At 50.0% G+C, this 20,663-nt stretch overlaps 1 protein-coding gene across 1 annotated transcript in view; it reads left to right on the forward strand.

The window, feature by feature from the left end:
* The window catches only part of arhgef10la (Rho guanine nucleotide exchange factor (GEF) 10-like a), a 72,525-nt gene that overhangs the window by 44,918 nt on the left and 6,944 nt on the right, over positions 1 to 20,663 (forward strand). Inside the window, exons 14-18 of the mRNA XM_067245964.1 lie at positions 4,087 to 4,173; positions 9,205 to 9,416; positions 10,576 to 10,733; positions 15,423 to 15,565; positions 19,406 to 19,577. Coding sequence (XP_067102065.1) covers positions 4,087 to 4,173; positions 9,205 to 9,416; positions 10,576 to 10,733; positions 15,423 to 15,565; positions 19,406 to 19,577 — 772 coding nt within the window. The remainder of the gene's footprint in view (positions 1 to 4,086; positions 4,174 to 9,204; positions 9,417 to 10,575; positions 10,734 to 15,422; positions 15,566 to 19,405; positions 19,578 to 20,663) is intronic.

The following is a 20,663-nucleotide window of genomic DNA, read 5'->3' on the forward strand; positions in this document are numbered from 1 at the left end:
AGAGGCAGTTTTCTATTAGTGCCTGTTAGTGCGTGAGGAAGGATGTTGGAATGTGCAATTGCTGTGACAAAGGGACATGGGGAACCAAGAGAGTTGGGGTGGGGGTAAGGGGGGGGGGGGGGGACTTAGCCTTGGGTGTTTTTATTTTTTACCCCTAGCCTTCACTTCCTGTTCACTTCCTGTCCCTAAGGAAGCCCTTGCTATTAGGCGGCTTTCATCAATCAATGACTCAGCCACCGTACGCAGGACTTTCACGCCGTCTGCAGAAAGGGCTCGCTCTGCCCACTGTGCTGTGCTGTACGCTGGGGCCACAGGAAGTTCCCTCTCCACATTCCGAATCCCACAAGCGATGATGGAGCACACTTTGTCATAAAGAGAATCCATTATAGAGGCGTGCGAGGGGCGGGGGGGGGGGGGGGGGGGGGGGGAAGGGGGGGGGGGGGGGGGTTGGAGTCCGTCAGACAATCCTACGAGAAGTGCGAGCCGGCATGTTATTGTGTCGTCTCGTCTCAGATAACACTTCGCGCGGCCCCTTGTGTATTCCATACATGGTTCTGGGTTGTTCCGTGCCAGAGCATAGCGTACGGCGGGCCCGCCGCCGCCATCGGAGGCGTGATGACAAACCGGTGTTTTCTTGGTGGTTGTGGTCGCCGCAAGGGTAAGTAGCACACCTGTGTCTCCCTCAGGAGACGCATGCCATTAATTGGTTAGGAATAATCCCATCCTCCCAGTGGGCCCACGACCAGCCACAGTCAGTGGATCCCCTACACGTTTACAATATGAATAATTAAACACATGGAAATGATGTGTGCGCTGTTTACAATGGCTGGAACATTCAATCTGGGGATGGTTTATAGAGGGCAAGGGGTCTGTGTCTTCCATTCATCCTGGGAAGGGGAACCATGACGAGCACTCAGACAGTCAGGCAGACAGACAGGCAGACAGACAGACAGACAGACAGGCAGACAGGCAGACAGGCAGACAGGCAGACAGACAGGCAGACAGGCAGACAGGCAGACAGTCATTCGGACAGACAGACAGGCAGGCAGGCAGGCAGGAAGGCAGACACACAGGCAGACAGGCAGACAGGCAGGCAGTCAGGTGCATCCACACCGACTTTCCCTACCATGGATGTGGTTTTGCACCATTGGCTGGTGTGCTGCAGTGTGGACAAGGCCCAGCTCATAACCGTGTGGACCACCTGGTGACAGCATATGGGCTTGTGCCCCCTAGGGGTGGTGGGTGGGACATACTATGTGTGGGGCTTTAGGTCATTGGGAACCAGCAGCTGGGAGACCGCCCTCACAGCGCATCAACAAATCTCCCTTTAATTAGCTCACCTGCACATCCCCTCCTCCCCATCTCCAATCTCCCTAAAGTCCTTCATCAAATCACCCTCCCTGGTCGTCTGCGCTCGTCTCTCTCGTCTCTCTCCCTCTCCATCTTCCCTTTCTCCTCATTCTGCCTGTTCCATCTCTCCATCCTCCTTTCTCTTTTGCACCTTCCCTCTTCTGAGTGGCCCCATCGTTCCACTCACCACTCTCTCTCCCTCTCCCTATCCACCCCTCTCGCTCCAACTGGAATGTACTACTTCCTCTCTTCATGACTCTTACGTACATTAGTTCTGGGAGGCTGGGAGGCTGGGACGGAGAGTGGGAGGCTGGGAGGCTGGGAAGGAGAGTGGGAGGCTGGGAGGCTGGGAAGGAGAGTGGGTGGGAGGCTGACTGACAGTTGACTTAGCTGAACCTTGTACCACATTGATTTTTAAATGGTTTCCCACTGATGGCTTATTAGCATTGGTAGCATCACCTTAGACAGGCGGTGCTTGGGCCCTCATGTATCCTTTGTGCCTGTTGATGTGTGGGCTTGGTTTATACAGCAAAACTATTGTATCATTCTTCCTGGAGATGAATCAACCCCTGGAATTTCTTCAAGTGCTTCGATCCAGAAGTCTTGCGATTGATTATTCCTAGCCATTTACCTCTACAGCCATCTAGACTTCATTGGAGGGCTTTTTTTCCCCTGCTAAGTCTATTCCACACCATTGACTCCATAAGGCTTTTCAATCACGCCAATACACAGCAGCTGTTTATGTGAACCATCCCACTGCACTTTGATATCTATATAGATGCGTAAAGGAGGTCCAGGGCTGAAAAAATAGAGATCCATTCAGTGTTACCAGACTCACTCCAGAGAGTGCTAACAGACAAAGCAATCACGGCCTGTGAAGATTGGCTGTGTCGTGCGGAGGTCTCTGGCGACTGATAACCTCCACCCCCCCTCCACACACACACACACACACACACAAACACACACCTTCAACAGTCTGCCACCCCGTCGGCAGCAGTTGCATCCGCCAGTCCAGCCCCTAGACACCCAGCCGCCCCCCCCCCCCTCCCCCTCCCCCCCCCCGCCCCCCCCAACACCGCCTCAAGACCTCTGCACGTCCCCCCCACCCCAACACCATCACCACCGCCGCCCGGCGCTTCACAGTCCCCCTGGGCCCATAGCAAGCAGGCCTGGCAGCCCATCCAGCCCTCCAGACCCCGGGCCTGCATATGGGCCTCTCTTATGACCACCACTTAATTACCTATCAAATACACAGCCCAACGCTCCTGAGAGAAGGGCTGCTTGGGGGGGGGGGGGTGAGGCATAATGAGAGATCGACGGTAAGAGAGAGAGAGAGAGAGAGAGAGAGAGAGAGAAGGTGGGTGGCGGGGTGGAGAGAGGGAGAGAGGGAGGGGAAGTGAGGAGGGAGGGTGGGATGCGGAGAGAGGGAGAGAGGGGAAGTGGAGGGTTGGTGGGATGCGGAGAGAGGGAGAGAGGGAGGGGAAGTGGAGGGAGGGTGGGATGCGGAGAGAGGGAGAGAGGGGAAGTGGAGGGTTGGTGGGATGCGGAGAGAGGGAGAGAGGGAGGGGAAGTGGAGTGGCAGTGCATGCGTGTGATGAATGTGAACAGATAGATGCAGACAGAGGGTGAATGGGAGGAGGGTTCCTGCTGGACAGATGGGCAGGAGCAGTCATCTGGCCCCAAATTATTTTGGGGCGTTTCATGTTTACAAACACCCCTCTGTCTGAGGGAGTGGAGGGGGGGGGGGGGGGCGGACGAGGCTTGGCCAGCGCCATGTCATAAATGACCCGTGATTGATGCGTCTTGCGTCAGGAACAACCACCTTGTTCGACCCAAAGTCCTAGCTACGCAGGTCTTACCTGAGAGAGGCAAGTAACTACCCAAGCCTGGGCCAGTGATGGACCATTATCAGGCTGCAGTTAAAATAGACCAGCTTTCATCATTGGAGTTAGGGCTGAGTGTTTGAGTCCAGAGTGCAGGATGTTGTCAGGTACTGTGGGTACCAGAGTACCAGAAAGTTAGCTATTGACTTGACGGCTAGATGCCACCATTAAACAGCTGCCATGGTGTTAAAGTGACTGGAAGACATTTTGCTTTCTTTTTTGTCGTAACCCTTCCACCACCTTCCGATCCTTATTTTGGGTCTTTGTGCATGTAGCCCACTGTGTCCCATGATAACATTTCATCTGCAGTGAAATGTCTGAAATGACTTACATGTGAATAAAAAGATGTTTTAATATGGATCCAACGGCAGATTGCCGTTAGGCGCTGGGATAAAGTGTGGCTCTGAGTGTTGGACTTGAGAATGAGTGACTTAATCTGATGAGCTCAAGACACAGATGAGAATCCCAGATAAATCCAATGAAATCAGTACCCATCTCTTTTTACCCTCCCTCCCTCCATCTCTCCTCATCCCCTTCACCTCTCTCTCTCCATCCATCCTCCCTTTCTCCTTAGTTTCCCCAACCTCACCTACTAGAGTATAAATCTGGTGGTTAGGATCCATCTTGCATCTATAAGCGCAGTGTTGCTGTAGAACCTTGAATCCTCACCAGGTACTCTTGGTCTAATGGTTGGATGGTCTGGCTTGATTGATCGATCAATCCCCACTCGTTTCATTAGAACTTGAGTTGATAAACATGGATAATTATGAACATTTGACCTTTGTGCCTGCGTGATTCACAACAGGCTGAATCAGTGTTTAACCAGCAGGATGGTTTGTGTTTCTCTCCACAGCTTGAAGCTGCTATCCACAACCCTGTTCAATGTGCAATGCTGGGGTTTTCAGCAGCCAGCACATCCCTACCTCAAGGCTACCTCTGGGTGAGTAACCTGTACATGCACCTCCTGCAGGCACACACAAACACAAACGCTCACACACGTGGGCACACATGCTCTCACAACAATACAGTAAGTGCCAATGTAGACACACACCCAAGTGTGCAGACACACACACACATGCTCATATAGGTACACACGCACACAAACATGCATGCACACACACACACACACACAGGTGTGCACACACACGCGGACACGCAAACATGTACTGTACGTGCACACACACACATTCATACACATGCTCATTATGTGTGTGCACATACTGTGCATGCATGCAATGAGACACTTTTTAAAATAATGCCTTTGGATATTGAATATTTTCATGCTTATTTATAAGCTCATTCTTCTGTCAAAACATTGCTTTATTTTCCTGTACAGTATAGGCCTACAGAGGAGTTAAATAATGTGTTAGAATCCCTGGAATATTAATATTTGCCTGGATGTTCTAGGGCAAAACACATATTTTTTGTGTGGATCAACTTTTCTGATAGATGAAGTTGGCTAAACCCTGCTGCCTCTCTATACCATCCAGACAGGGGCCTTACTCAACCCTGCTGCCCCTCTATACCATCCAGACAGGGGCCTTACTCAACCCTGCTGCCCCTCTATACCATCCAGACAGGGGCCTTACTCAACCCTGCTGCCTCTCTATACCATCCAGACAGGGCCTTACTCAACCCTGCTGCCCCTCTATACCATCCAGACAGGGGCCTTACTCAACCCAGCTGCCCCTCTATACCATCCAGACAGGGTCCTTACTCAACCCTGCTGCCTCTCTATACCATCCAGACAGGGGCCTTACTCAACCCTGCTGCCCCTCTATACCATCCAGACAGGGGCCTTACTCAACCCTGCTGCCTCTCTATACCATCCAGACAGGGGCCTTACTCAACCCTGCTGCCTCTCTATACCATCCAGACAGGGGCCTTACTCAACCCTGCTGCCCCTCTATACCATCCAGACAGGGGCCTTACTCAACCCTGCTGCCCCTCTATACCATCCAGACAGGGGCTTTACTCAACCCTGCTGCCCCTCTATACCATCCAGACAGGGGCCTTACTCAACCCTGCTGCCTCTCTATACCATCCAGACAGGGGCCTTACTCAACCCTGCTGCCTCTCTATACCATCCAGACAGGGGCCTTACTCAACCCTGCTGCCCCTCTATACCATCCAGACAGGGGCCTTACTCAACCCTGCTGCCTCTCTATACCATCCAGACAGGGGCCTTACTCAACCCTGCTGCCCCTCTATACCATCCAGACAGGGGCCTTACTCAACCCTGCTGCCCCTCTATACCATCCAGACAGGGGCCTTACTCAACCCTGCTGCCCCTCTATACCATCCAGACAGGGGCCTTACTCAACCCTGCTGCCCCTCTATACCATCCAGACAGGGGCCTTACTCAACCCTGCTACCCCTCTTTAACAGCCAGACAGGGGCCTTACTCAACCCTGCTGCCCCTCTATACCATCCAGACAGGGGCCTTACTCAACCCTGCTACCCCTCTTTAACAGCCAGACAGGGGCCTTACTCACTGCTACATCCTCTAGGACAGTGTTTCTCAAACATGTCCTCAAGTACCACCTGTCCTGCATGTTTTAGATGTTTCCCTGCTCCAACACACCTGATTCAAATAAATGGGTCGTTATCTAGCTTTGTAGAAGCCTGGTAACGACCATTAATTTGAATCAGGTGTGCTGGAGCAGGGAAACATCTAAAACATTCAGGACAGGTGGTACTTTAGGACAGGTTTTAGAACCACTGCTCTAGGACACACAGACTTACTCATCGCTGCCCTCAAATCCTTAATTGTTTCTGGCCGTGCCCCTCTCCTACAGAGAAAAGGCCGGTGGATCAGATGAGCTGGTGGAAAAATGACCGTCTGGCATTTAGAAGACGATCATATCAGTGTCTACTTGAAACGTGCAACAATACGACCGAGTCACACATCCATGACCTTGCCCTTGTTCTTCAACTTCTGTGCGGTGAACAACATGTGCTCTGGTTCTGCTGTGTGGAGAATAAACAAGTGACGGCCTTGGGTAGGCGAATGCCGCATCATTTCGAGAAATAAATATAATATTGTGAAAATCCTTTTAGATCCATCTATTTAGTGCCTACCTAGTTAAGGTTATGTAAGGATAAGTAACATTGGATAACTAGTCCAAAAATGACAAATGGGGTTTCAGAATGCACAATTCCTCATTTACCTTAGCTTTTAGTTCATCCAGGCTCCCATTGTCTTACCGAAGTTGCCTGTTCAGTCAAGATAGTGACACTATAATGAAAATTAATAAATGAATACATAAATAAATAAATAAAACAAGTTTCGTAAATAAACCAGACAACAGAGGCAGAAATGATCATGGTGAAATAAGAAGCCAGTGCTTTTGGGCCCGTCAAGCAGTCTGGTTGCTGGAGAGTTCTCCCGCCCCCTCTCAGAACCAGCTTTCTGGCAGGCTTGTCAAATAAGGGCTGACACTAATCATGTTAAAGGAAGATGGGCTTGTGGGATTTCTGCGTGCTTTGATCAGTGTAATGACATTGTTACTAATCAGGCTGGTGCACTAGCATGCATCCAGCACTGTCTGCCTACCTTCTCTGCCCCACTTTCCTCCTTAGTGGTTAAAGTCATCATTTTTACATTAGCTCTCACCTACCCCTTGTTTCTTTCCAAATACAGCCTCTCAGCCATGCAGTTCTTCCCCTTATGTCCAAAGCTCACTTGGAATTGACCCCAAAAACTGAAAAATGTTTTTAAGACATTCTATCTAGTGCCAATCTCTATGGTGTTCAATGACTCAGGTTCAGTGAGTGAGCAGTACAGGTTAGAGCTAGGAGACACTGCCTGTGGCCAAAACCGTTTTCTTCCTGGGTCCAGGCCTGCCTAATTAATGCTGGCAGGGCATTGACTGTTGGGGAAGTTTTGTCTGGTTCCTGGAAGCTGAAAGGACTCCGACCAGGGCGCCACTCCAGATATCTATTCCTCTAAACTAGTGGTGATGACTTTGTCAGGGCACGATAATTTTGCTGGATTTCTGGGGGAATTGGATCGAAAAGGAGGAGCGGTGGGGCGGGGGGGGGGTTGTGTTTGTGTGGGAGGGGGGGGGGGGGTGCAGATGGACAAGTGAGCGTATTGTAAGGGTGGAGGAGTGTGTGAGGGAAGGAGCCCGAGGCTATGCGGTTACAGAGAGAGAAAAAGCGAGAGAGAGACAGACACTTGAAGCTGTGTTTTTAGGGGCTGCTTCACTGTAAGATAAGCTCTCCCTATCTCCAGTTCTCCCTGTCCAACAGACCTTTATTTGTTCTGGCTCTCTCTCCTGGGCTCGGAGGACCTCACTCTCCCGGATCCAGCACGCTGATACAAATCAAACAAATGATTGCATGCAAATAAGCACAGCCATGGGAGAGGAGGGCGACAGCCTATATTTAGCTCATGTCTCATTCCCAGAATGTGAGTCATGTGGCGCAGAGTAGATCTGCACTGCTCCGAAATTATGCACCTAACCTCCCCCCCCCCCCCCCCCCCCCCCCCCCCCCCCCCCGGCGCCCCCCCCAGCCCTCTTTCTCTCTGACACACACACACACACACAGAAAATATCGTTCACCCATGTAAAAAAAAAAAAAAAGAAAGAAAGAAAATGCTCTCAGACTTAATGACATTACACGAAGGTGGCCCCGGCCCTGATTGAAACGGCGGCATTTGCAAGGTTTGCAGGTTTGTCCCTGCTGTCTTGCTCTGCATTGAGATTGGCAGGCTTGACAGAAGACCAATAGAATTGTGATTCATGGAGAATCCCGCCTGTGTTCAGACACGTTCTCCTCGTTGGTGTTGTAGGTTACGATACACCGGGGATACATAGATCGGGCCCTCCGAGTCTGCCAGCTAAGTGCTGTGAGAGTCACTCTCTTCTCTGTTAAGAAGGGGTGACACTGCCAACCTGTCCATGTGAAAACCACACTCTTCTAAAGCGTGACCTCGAATCCCTGGTGAGCTGTAGCCGTTGGATTCGGGGTCACCTTGTGATGTCACAGTGTCGCTTTTGGTAACTTCATAGTGTTTGGCGTTTCTCGTTCACGGACTCAAACACGACATCAATCACTGCCTTCGAGAAAACCCAGAGATTGTCAAGTGATGCAGAGCTTTTCAAAGTTGTTTTTCCCCCCCACGTCTCTCTGTTCTCTGCTGATGAAAAGATCTCAGAGTTTTAAAGATTGTTTGATGTCGGAGAAATTACATTGTGAATCCATTACACTCGGCAGTTTATGAATCCGAACGATATTCAAAAGTCAGGAAGGAGTGAAGACAAGGTTTGAAAGGATATTTGATTTAAACCTTTCATTCTTCACTGAAGTAAGAATTGCTGACAGGTGGGGAAATTGAAGCAAAGAGGGAATAATGGTATCAAAAGTGTTCTCCATCCTTCTGTCCAGGGTGGTCAAGGTTGACAAACTCTGGCCCAGAATCTCAAGCAGGGTGGTGAGTACAGAGATGGACCATGGGCAGGGTCGGACTGGCCGTCGGGAGAGTCAGGAGATTTCCCAAACGGCCGGTCAAACTGCCGCGGCATAATGCAAAAAAAAACTAATATAATAATAATACTCGGTCGTGGGCCGGTCTGCGTTTCAAAGTCCCGGGCCGTTTTTCAGTCCCAAACCTGACCAATGGTATTGTCAGTAAGTGAGTTAGTCAAGATCTAATGGTGGATCTATGCTATGCGCTAGTCATAATACTAACGTGTGAATTTAGCTGATGCTTTTAGAGATGAGAACCACTGGTATCTAACCACTGAGCTACACCCACCTGGGAGACACCGTCATCCATGTCCCCCTCAGACCGTGAACACTCCCTGATATTATAGGAAACCCAAATTTGATTCCAAGTTGGCTGCCAGCTCCATTACTAACTAAACTCACTCCAAACTCCTGATTTTTAACCCCCCCCCCCCCCGCCCCCCCTTACCTCCCCCCCCCCCCCCCCCCCCCCACACACCTCCCCTCCCCCCTGCAGGTGAGTGGAGGGGACGGCACGCAGGGCCAGGTGGAGATCTTCTCCCTGAACCGACCCACGCCTCGGCCCGTGAAGAGCCTGCCCGTGGACTCTCCGGTGCGCTGCCTGGACTACGTGCCCGAGCCGGGCCCCTCAGAGGACGAGGAGGGGGGTGCCCTCCGGAGCCCCACAGGGGTGGGGAACACCATCTGCGTGGGCCTGGACAGTGGAAGGTGAGTCTGGCAGAGCCCAGCCCCAACAGAGATGTGTGCCCATCTGCAGCACTAGCTTACAGGATAATGTCAGACTTTACTAATACATCAGCTGTGAGTGAGCTCAGGTCTCCCTGCATGATTTCAATCATGGAACTGTATGGACTTGGCTCTGCTGTGAGTCTCATCGGATAAGGAAGTCGGCAAAAAAGGCATGCGAAATTACTGTTGTGAAAGGTCAACGGAGTGAAATAAGTAGCTCTCTCAGATGCTGATTGTCATGACAATGGCTCTAGCGGTGCTTCTTTCTATATCTCCGCGGTAACATGGACAATCCTACTCTGCATTCTCCCTCAGCGCAGGTCCATTTCAGACGGGCTGCAGAAATAAATTAGCTTGTCAATATTTCATCAAACCAAAACATCAGAGTTGATTCAATACCCTTCAGATCTTGCCAGATAGAAATCACTGTTTCTTGTTTTTTTGCGTCCAATGTATTTTATGATTTCCACTCTGTGCAATGGAGGAATAGTTTCATCTCAGACTCGGTCACAGTACCAGTGCCTGAATTACTGTCTGAGATAGAGAAAACGGCAATCTTGCATTTCAGACTCACCCGTGATATTACCTGTTTAGCTATTCTCTCTCTCTCCCTCTCTCTCTGTCTGTCTCTCAATGTCTCTCTCTCTGTCTCGCTCACACTCACTCTCTCGCTTTGGTTTTCTTGTCGATATATGGAGACCTGAATGAATGGATATGTCTGCAATTTATTTGTTGGTGCTGACTCATTCAGCCTATATAGGTATCTGTTCTGGAAAGAGAAAAAGAGACAGTTTAATATAGACATACAGTAGAATATATATAGTACAGTTTCAGCATTTTGTCTCACACCCCCCCAAAAAATGTCAACTCCAAAATCTTGATAATGACTCCTTGCATGAAAGAAACATATTTCTCCAACGTGGGCATTTGTCATTCTCTAGCAAGAGAAAAATGAACAAAATGCACCCAGAGGAGTTCAAGTGTCATTTCAAACGTGCGCAAGACAGAGTGGCTGCATTGAACACAATACCGGAGCTCTAAAGTGCACTGTTAAATCAACCGCCATGAAAAACGACGTGGTCCTCTGTCATTATAAATGACGCTCATTCATCACACTCTGCCACGTTGGGTTCCCCAGCATCCTGGTGTTTGGGAGTGTGGACACGGCAGCCCAGTGCCTGCTGACCCTCCGCACCGCCGACGGCTCCCCTGTCCTCAGCCTGAAGCACTCTGCCAGGTACCTCTTCGCTGGGCTGAGGAATGGGACCATGCTGCTCTACGGACGGACCAACGCGGGTGAGTTCGCGGCTTCCTGCACCTGCCAAGGCTCTACCCTTTTGGGGGAGACGCTAAGCTGGAGAGCAGTGGTGGTGCCTCAGTGCTGGAGGTGTGCTAGAGCGTTTGGCTACAGATCATGAGGTCCCAAGTTCAAGTCTATCCGTGTACGTTTGGCACTTTGAATGAAAGTGTCGAGCTAAATTAAAACATTGAATAACAACAAACATGTTCAGCGTGCTGTTCAGTGTTGACCTCTACACCAGACCTTGTCCTACATCATATGTGGCTACAGGAGGAAGAAAAAACTGCTGATTGAGAATATGTTACGTTTATTGCAAATCATGCTTCTAATGCTCTTAGCAGGTAATTGATATTAGTTTAGGTAATTTGATTTCCTCTTGAGCCTCGTGGTAATAACGTCAGACGTTCTATTCTCTTGCATGAAATGCGACTTTGAAATTGATAGGATATAACTGTTATTAGAGATCGCTAATAGAGCTTGTCTGTAACAAAAAAGGCTTTTGTTGTGGCTAATCTATCAAATTAATTGAGCAAATGGGTTTTATTGTTGTATCAATTTGTACGTTTCATCTGTCAAGCTCTACACCAATTGCCCATGGAAGTCTTTGTGTGTTGCCATGAATGTTTCAGTGTGTGTGTGTGTGCGCGTGTGTGTGAGAAATATAATTTCCGTCAAACATCTTGCCTGCTTGTTGCAACGTGTTATGTGTCTCATGTGATGGGGTTTCCAATATGGCAGCCCATCTTGTAACTGAGTGCATTTGCAAAGGCAGACAATGTTCCTTTTGCACATTTCTGGAGATCTGGTTGAAGGCACTTCTCCATCTCTTCTCTTGTGCCTCCCAGTCACAGTCAGGGTAAGGTCATCCATCCTGTCAGTCATCCATCCTGTCAGTCATCCATCCTGTCAGTCATCCATTCTGTCAGTCATCCATCCTGTCAGTCATCCATCCAGTCAGTCATCCATCCAGTCAGTTATCCATCCTGTCAGTCATCCATCCTGTCAGTCATCCATCCAGTCAGTCATCCAGTGAGTCAGTCATCTATCCAGTCAGTCATCCATCCAGTCAGTCATCCATCCAGTTAGTCATCCATCCTGTCAGTCATCCATCCTGTCAGTCATCCATCCTGTCAGTCATCCATTCTGTCAGTCATCCATCCTGTCAGTCATCCATCCAGTCAGTCATCCATCCAGTCAGTTATCCATCCTGTCAGTCATCCATCCTGTCAGTCATCCATCCAGTCAGTCATCCAGTGAGTCAGTCATCTATCCAGTCAGTCATCCATCCAGTCAGTCATCCATCCAGTTAGTCATCCATCCAGTCAGTCATCCATCCAGTCATCCATCCAGTTCAGTGTGTCAATCAGCCAGTCAGTCAGTCTTTCAGCCAACTAGCCAGCCAGTCAGACCATCATCTAGCCAGTCCAGACCCCCACCCCTCACCCCTCGGCTTGAAGCAACGGCCCCGGTGGATGTAGGTGGTATTGCATTTGCGGTTAAGCACCCGGCTCTTCCGGTCGTTTTTAATCTATTAACTCCAGTCAACATTTACAAAACTATCTCCCCCAATATTTTTTGTTCGATTCTCGAACCTGGCTCATATTACTAGCTTTTTCATAGAATCATTTTTCCAGATTTTTGCTAAATTTGAAACCAATCTGAAATGGGTAAACTAGCACCCCATTTATTTGCTTACGTCAAGAAAAGTTGCCTGGAAACTAGTAATATAGTTACTAGTTTCCTGCCTCTAGTAATATAACTCTATGAGCCAGTCAGTCATCCAGTCAGCCATAAATCCAGTGACAGGAGGAGTTTTCAGAGAGAAAGAGACAGAGAATGCTCTCTTTCTTTGGTCTATAGGTTACTTGATGAACTTCACAGCTCTCTATTTATGACTGGAGGCCTCTTTGTTGAGACAGCCAGGAGACAGTGGGTATTGAAGAGTAGAGACATGACTATCCCATCCTGTGCCTTAGAAGGAATACTCTACTGCCACTATCTTTGTACAGTGTACATAAGTCACTCTGTAACCTACTTCATTTGACCACCAAGTGCTAGGCATTGCTGGACCAATGATTCCAGGCCTGCTACTAATAAACTTCGGTCAGCCGATTGTATTTATAGGCTTAAGTCTCTCCTCAGTCACAGATTGAACATCATCATAACATCCCGCCAACCGGACAGTGTTCCAGACAGTGAGTCATACAGTCAGTCTGTCATCTAGTCAATCATCCAGCCAGCCAGTCAGTCATCCAGTCAGCCAGTCATTCAGACAGCCAGTCAGTCATCCAGTCAGTCATTCAGACAGCCAGTCAGTTAACCAGTCAGGCATCTACCTAGTCAGTCAGCCAGCCAGCCAGTCAGCCAGTCTATCATCCAGTCATCCAGCCAGCCAGTCAGTCATTCAGACAGCCGGTCAGTCATCCAGTCAATCAGTCATCTACCTAGTCAGTCATCCAGCCAGCCAGTCAGTCATCTAGCTAGTCAGTTATCCAGCCAGACAGTCTGTCATCCAGTCAGTCAGTCAGCCAGCCAGTCCCTCAGCATTACATTGCAGGCCGAGGAAGGCCAGCTGTAGCTAGTCAGGCAAGTGCCAAGTGCCAGCGGATCCACACCACGCTCACTCTGTTTCCACAGCCGGTGGGGATACTACAGCCTGATCAGTGGGCTCAGCACACCTAGTGTACCTGGCAGAGTTGCTGCCCCCATCCCCCAATGATCCCAAGTCCACCCAAGTAGAAATATGATTAATTACACAAGGGCACTGTGTGTGGATTAAATATTACTTTTCTTGTCAGGTATAAAATACATGAGAGAGAGAAAGAGAGAGACACATAGAGAAAGGGAGAGATAGAGAAAGAGGGGGAGAGAGAGTGAAAGACAGAGGGGGATAGAGAGAAAGAGGGGGAGAGAGAGAGAGAGAGAGAGAAAGAAAGAGGGGGAGAGAGAGTGGAAGAGAAAGAGAGACAGATTGAAAGACAGAGAAAGAAAGAAGCAGAGTAAGGAAGAACAAGAGAGAGGTAGAAATACAGGGGTACAGAGAGAGAGGGAGGAAGAGAAAGAGGGAGAAAGCGGGAGAGAGAGAGAACATAAACTCTGGAGAGAGTCTGGTGCCAGGCAATGTTTGCACATTCTGCATGGCTGTTAAAGATTTATGCCTCCTGAATGGTATTCTCTTCCACAAGACTGCAGGAGTTAGAAGACACTAGGGTTCAACACATCATTTGTATCAGAAGGTGCATGAACACAGAACATGGCTGCTAAAAATAAATCAGTTTTTTTTTGGCACGGGTTCATCGCTTGAATTTCCACCTTGTGCTTTGGTGAACTTATTTTTGGAGATCAGTCAGAGTGTGTTACGTGTTTAAACACTGAGCTTTGTGGTGGGTTGCCTGCCTCTGAGTTGCCATTGGCTGCGTGATGTGAAAAGGAGGTATGAGCTTCCTGGTTCATGCAAGAGGCCGGAGGGACTTCCAGAAGAGAACACATTTTTAAAGGTGGGGGAGTGACATTTACAACACACCAAGCAATTAACCTGAGGAAGTCGGAAGGCGTTCGGAAGCTATTCTTGTATGAAAGGCAGAAATAAACAACTCAAAATGTTAATCAACCGGCTGGGTGCGCTTCCATCTCTAATTTAGCTTCATTAACGGGCTGCTAAGGAAAAAAGCGTATGCAACCTGGCTCATAATGCTCCACAACTGCAGCTGCATACAGTGCCCCGTGATTAAAACTCAAAGGAAAAAGGTCTGCTTCATTGTTACACTGATGAATGGGGGTGGAAAAAGAAGACAAAAAAGCTAGTTCTGATAAAGGAGTTGGAAAGCGTATTAAATGTGAAAGCCGGGGCTTTATTGGGACGTGGGTGGTGAGAGCAGAGTTATTGTTTCCCAAGCAGAGACCGGTGGGATTCAAAGAAGAAGAGAAGACTCCCACCACCTCTGTTAAGTCAAGCCCACAGTTCTGAAGTCAGTCAGTACTGGATTCATGTAGCAGGAGTGTTTATCCAAAAGGACATACATGACATGGTGTGTGTGTGTGTGTTGGGGGGGGATGTTGAACCTGTGACCCCTTGATCTGCAGGCTAATGCTCTACCACTATGCTATACCTATCCCCGCTTCTTAATGTTCTTAAACGGTTGCCTAATATTGTAGAGCTACTTTTAAAATAAATTGTCAAGCAAGGAGCAGGGTGAGTTGCTGGACTATAAGGAGAAGAAATTGAGTTTAATTGCCCTGCTCTAGGCAACATCTGCTGAATAACCAGACTGTGTACTCAAACGGAAAGTGGTGCATGTGTTTAAAGCATAATGATGCTGCTGTGGCTTGATAACAACCATTCATTCTGTTGGTTGTTTCAGCACAGTTTGGTTGTTGCCCTCAACTGTCAGAAGTTGAAGTCGGTTAACTAAGTAACAAGCAGGGATTCCAACACAGTTGGCTCATGCCAAAGTTATTGTCAACCAATGGAGCTTCTATGTGTTTTAAAGTCATTTTATATGTTTCATGGGTGCATGCTGTTTGGGAGCCCCTAACACAATACAGTTTTCTCTCATCATGAGGGAGACAATAAAGTATTTTCCATTTGAATTGGAAAAAATCCTTGTGGTCCGAAACACAACAACAGTTCTGCTGAGGCAGGATTGCAGTGACAGTTCACTAACTCTTGTTGACTTTGTTTCCAGGAGAGCTCTGGGAGCCATCTTCGTGTAGGAGTGTGGTGGTGGGTCCGGAGCCGGTCCGCACGCTGCTGGTACTGGAGGAGTCGGTGTGGGCCAGCTGTGGCAACTCTGTCACCATCGTCGAGGCGCTCAGCTTATCCACTCAGGTGGGACCTCAGGAATGACAGAATGTTTGGCTTTCAGGCTCAGGCTTGCTGACTGGGCGGTTTACAGGTCAACGTGCTTGTATAGGTCTGGTACGTGTACAACAGCGTGTTGGGGATTTTGGAGCGCTACAGTCTTATTCATTGAGAAACGCCTTTGACCTCCTTCTGCATGGGAAGTGGAGGGGTCATGGCCCCAGCATCTGCGTAGATGTGAACAGGTCAAAAGTCACGTGCACAATCCTTCTCCTCAGGCCTCTCCTTTTTCTAAACATTCCTCCCCTCACTTTCGTCTCGCTCCTCTCTCTAATCCTCTTCTCTCCGGCCCTCCTCCGCTCTCTCCCACTCTCTCTCCTCTCTCCAGTCCTCTCTTACCGACCCTCCCACTCTTTCCAGTCGTCCTCCTCTGCCTCCAGCTCCCTGGGGACCAGAGCTTAGTCAGTTGACCGGCCATGCAAAGTAGACAGGTTCAGGTTCAGAACCCTCCACATCCCACCACCCCTCCACCTCTCCCCCTTAGTGCTTAGACAGACTTCAGTGCTCAGGTCAACGCTGGCCTCTCATCTCCCCTGTGTTCCTGTGACCCTATGTTCCTGACTAATACACCCCCTGGGGGGCAGATCCAGCGGCAGTTATGGAGCCATATAACCAGGGCCAGGGGGTGACGGATCAGGCTTACTGAGGCTTACCCTTCTCCTGTTCCTTGGTCTTGCCTGGCCAAGCCTCGATCTTAACTAGAAGATCTCTGCTGGCTTCTGCTGGTGCTGTAAGCCCAGCCGCATCTTAGAGGCATGCCTGGTTAGCTGGTTGTCTTACTGGCTGTTTGCCTGACTGGCTGGCTGGTTGTCTCACTGTCAACTTTGCCTGTCTCACTGGCTGTCGTTTTGCCTGGTCTCCTGCCTGGCTGTCTGTTTGACAAACTGGTTATGTAGGTACTGTCAGGCTGCCTGTCTGTCTGTATGACTTGATGTTTGTGCTGACTGGATGTATGGTTGCCTGGTTTCTTGGTTATATGGCTGGATGGTTGGCTGGCTGCCTAGCCGTATGGCCTGGCTGCCTGGTTGTGTCACACTTTAGTGTGAATTTGAGCACCTGTGTGAATGTTTAGAGCCTCTGAAAGCTGACACAGCAGTTTGCATAGCATAGAAACTCATTTTGAAACACACTCTTTGCTTTGCTTCATGGCTGAGTTTTATGAAGGGCCAATGACAATCAGAAAGGGGGATTTTTATATTATTTTATAAAGCTTCAACAACTATATTTGTTGAAGATTTTTCAGTTTCGTCCGACATGATGGAGTGAGATAGTTATACAGAAGAGGGGTGGTGTGGGAATAACACCCACACCTCTGTTGTTGTGGGGATCCATCTCATTCTACGAACACGTCCAGCGGGTTTGATTGACTTGACTGACCTACCAACACCACACAGTATTGGATAGAATGTGCCGGAATGTGGCCTGGTTTTGCAGCCTGGAGCTGGAGGCTGAGTCAGGCAGGCAAGGCAGGCGTGGGTACCCAGGCTTTGATCAGTATTGACAGCCCCCCCCCCCCCCCCATCCCTTCTCACTCTCATGCCTCCATTCTCCTCCCCCTCTTCTCTTTGACCTTGTCTCCTCCTCTCCTTCATCCTCCTCCGAGCCTCCCCTCCTTCTCTTCCCCTCGTCTTCTTCTCTCTTCTCCTCGCCTCCTCCTTTCCCCCTCTCGTCATCCCCCTTGTCTTTCTCCCCTTCTCTCTCATGTTCCCCCACCTCCCCCTCCTCTTCTCCTTCCTCCCCCTGCTGCTCCCTCACGGGTGAGACGAGGGCCGCGTACTTGCCGCCCTCCTAGGAACAGTGACACCTTGTCACCCTGGGTAATCAAGACCTAATGAGCTGTTCAGACAGGCTTTAGTGCTCCAGGGGTTTATCCTCCAGTCCCCCCTCTCCCCCCCCCCCACACACACACAACCCTCAGCCCCCTCCCTCTGTCTGGCTGAGGAGGCTGCCCCATCCCCGGGCAGGGTGGAGAAACAGCGGCGCCGCTGTCACGCTCCACTACCCAGCTCAGCGCTTCCACCCTTCCTCCCTGCTCTCTCCCTGTAAGCAGGGCCGGGTTCAGCTACCAAACACCTCGGCTGTCAGCCGGCTGAACAGTCGTTGCCTCCACTTCACCTGGCTTTCCCAATGAGCTCACAACCCGGGGCCCGCGTCTGTGTAGGAGAGCGTGCATTCCACACTGAATCCAGACTGAACACGAGGAGGCCGTGAATCCCGTAACGATTCCTGACCGCGAATCCCTCATCCCGTTTTTTTTTCTTTTTCTGTTTTGAACCGTTTCCAGATGGATGTTGATAGGCGTTGAAATGTTTGCATAGCGTTGCTCTCTTCGACGGTTGTGGGCGCTGGTTGAGTCGTGTACTGTCTCAGCTGGGTTTGGGGCGCTGGTTGAGTCGTGTACTGTCTCAGCTGGGTTTGGGGCGCTGGTTGAGTCGTGTACTGTCTCAGCTGGGTTTGGGGCGCTGGTTGAGTCGTGTACTGTCTCAGCTGGGTTTGGGGCGCTGGTTGAGTCGTGTACTGTCTCAGCTGGGTTTGGGGCGCTGGTTGAGTCGTGTACTGTCTCAGCAGGGTTTGCAGGTTGTGTGCTACATATGGTGGACCACATGGCAGCCAGCAGTATGAACGCCGTGTCTACCAAAATACTGAGTGCAACATGATGGCTTAGTACATTTTTTTTTTTTTTTTTTTACAAAGTCGTTATTTATTGCGTTTATTTTTGGTTTTCGACTCCTTTGAATTATGGACTCCTGAAGGTGAAATCTGCTTTGTGGGGGGGGGGGGGGGGGGGGGTAACTATCTTTTGATGGCGCTGCACTTCAAAATGGGAGAGATTCCCATTAGTCTGTGTCAGAGCGGAGGCAGACGCCCGCTGCAGAGGAGTCAATTAAAAGAGGAGACACATCAAAGGCTTCGCTCCTCTCCTCCTCTCTTAAACAAAGGAGGTCCCTCTGGCAAGGGCACAGAAACAGGTGGTAATCCCCCCTTCTCCGGAGCACAGGGGGAGCGCCCTGCAACCCCCCAATCCCTCACCCCCACCCGTCCCTCACTCGCTGACTAATCTCCCGGCCCTCGACTGGGGAGGAGAGAGTGATAGGAGCGGGAGGACCGTTCCAGAAACAGGAAAGGGGAGCTGGGGGGGGCGCGTGGGTAACCGTGATAAGGGCCTGTTGCGGTTTCCTTTGCTACTCATTAAGAGCGCGTGTGCCCGAAAACACCCTCTTCTTTGTGCTCTCAGAGAACGGATGCTCTGGAGGGTGGGTTGGGTGGGGGGGTGGGGGGGGCATGCGTGTCATTGGCTTTGTGGCAGTTTTGGGAGGAGACACACCACAGTGGAACTTTTCCCATAACGAAAAACAGCCATGGCGTGCAGGGAGAGAGAGAGAGGGAGAGAGAGAGAGAGAGAGAGAGAGAGAGAGAGAGAGAGAGGCATGACATTATGTGATTTCAAATTTTTGTGTTCAACATGCATGTTCCATTGAGCAGGTCCGCCAGAATAATACAGCAAGTCCCAGACAAAGTTCAGAATAATTATCATCGACAACGTTGTAGAGCAATTATCTGAGAGGAGAATGAGTGTCTGCCTATTGACTGACAAGGTCATCACACTGTTCAAATAACGAGGGGAAAATGAAGCTTCAGAACAATTAGAGAGACTAACATCAGTCTGACTCCATATTTATTCTACAGTTAACAAGCTACACCTCAATCAAACTCTAAGCCTTTAATAGTTTACAACCCGTCTCAATGGTAAGGTTCTAACTCATCTTTAACCCCCGCTGACCCCCTCCCCCCCACCCCTCCTTCCAGCGGTTCGAGGTCCACCCTGACCCCATGGTCAGCGTGGCCCACATGGTACGAGCCGGAGGAGGGGTGTGGATGGCGTTCTCCGAGGGCTCGTCCATCCGCCTCTTCCACACAGAGACTCTGGAACACCTGCAGGAAATCAACATCTCCACCCGGGCCACTCTGCTCAATCCAGGTACGCACACACGCTCCAGGCCTCGGCTTCACCTCTGACCCCCGGTCAGGCCCCTAGCTGCCATTTAATGAGAACAAACAACATGGCATTCCCTTCGGGTGCCGCCCCTGACACCGGACCAGTCGGGTGTTGCACCTCACCCTAATTGTCTCTCCTCAGAAGGACAAAGCGTCAGTTAACACTGGTGCTTTCTCTTATCGGGCCCAACGCCGACATTCAAATTTCAAATTTGTGTTGAGGCATCAATACATGTGTGTGACCCCGCAGTTTTAGTGAGGTCAGGTGGAAATCCTATGGCATTTATAAGTCAGTTGTTGGAGGAACTGGGTTGTACCAAAGCAACAAGGGGCCACCAATTAGGCTATGCCGATGCCCAGGAAATGTCATTCAGGTCTTTTCTGAGCAGCTCCACGGTCTCATCGCTCTGGGGGCCTGACCTGAATAAGTAGCTCAAGGCTCCGGAACAGTCCATGATGGAGTTTGGGTGTGGGTTTGGATGGATGGAGGAAATTAATAATAATAAATGAAGACATAGAGGAGCAGCCGAACAGCAGAGACAAAGCTTTTCATTCCTGGGGGTTGCCATGGAAACACTGTTGTCTTTCCTTCAACGTCCCTGGAACGTTGGTATCATGCCAGGTATCATCCCCCCCCCCCTCCTCCTCTCTCCATCCTTCTCTCTTTGGTCTTCCTTTCCCTCACGCACCTTTCTCTTCGCTCGTCCCTTTCTTCTTTGCTTCTGTTCCCGTCTCGACACCATCACCCTCTTTCATTTCCCCTCTCTCTCCCTTCCTCATCCCCCACGCCCTACTCCTACTCCTCCGTCTCCTCTCTCCGGCGTTCCTCTGCTGCGTCTTCATCTCACCCTCGGTTTACCTCCTCCTGTATCCCCCTCAGAATGCTGCAGACACCAGCTCCCTCTCTGACTCCCCTCCTTCTCAGTGAATGAAATATTTGGAGGCGAGCTCTGGTCTTCTCTGTGTCGGTACGTGTATGTGGGTAAACAGGGAGAGCAGGAAAACACATCCCCCGTCTGAGTGTCTCAGGTCCTCTCCCCCCCCACAATCTCTCAGTCATTCGAATTCA

The sequence above is a fragment of the Osmerus mordax genome, chromosome 1 (assembly GCF_038355195.1).
Source record: "Osmerus mordax isolate fOsmMor3 chromosome 1, fOsmMor3.pri, whole genome shotgun sequence".
Lineage (NCBI taxonomy): Eukaryota > Metazoa > Chordata > Actinopteri > Osmeriformes > Osmeridae > Osmerus > Osmerus mordax.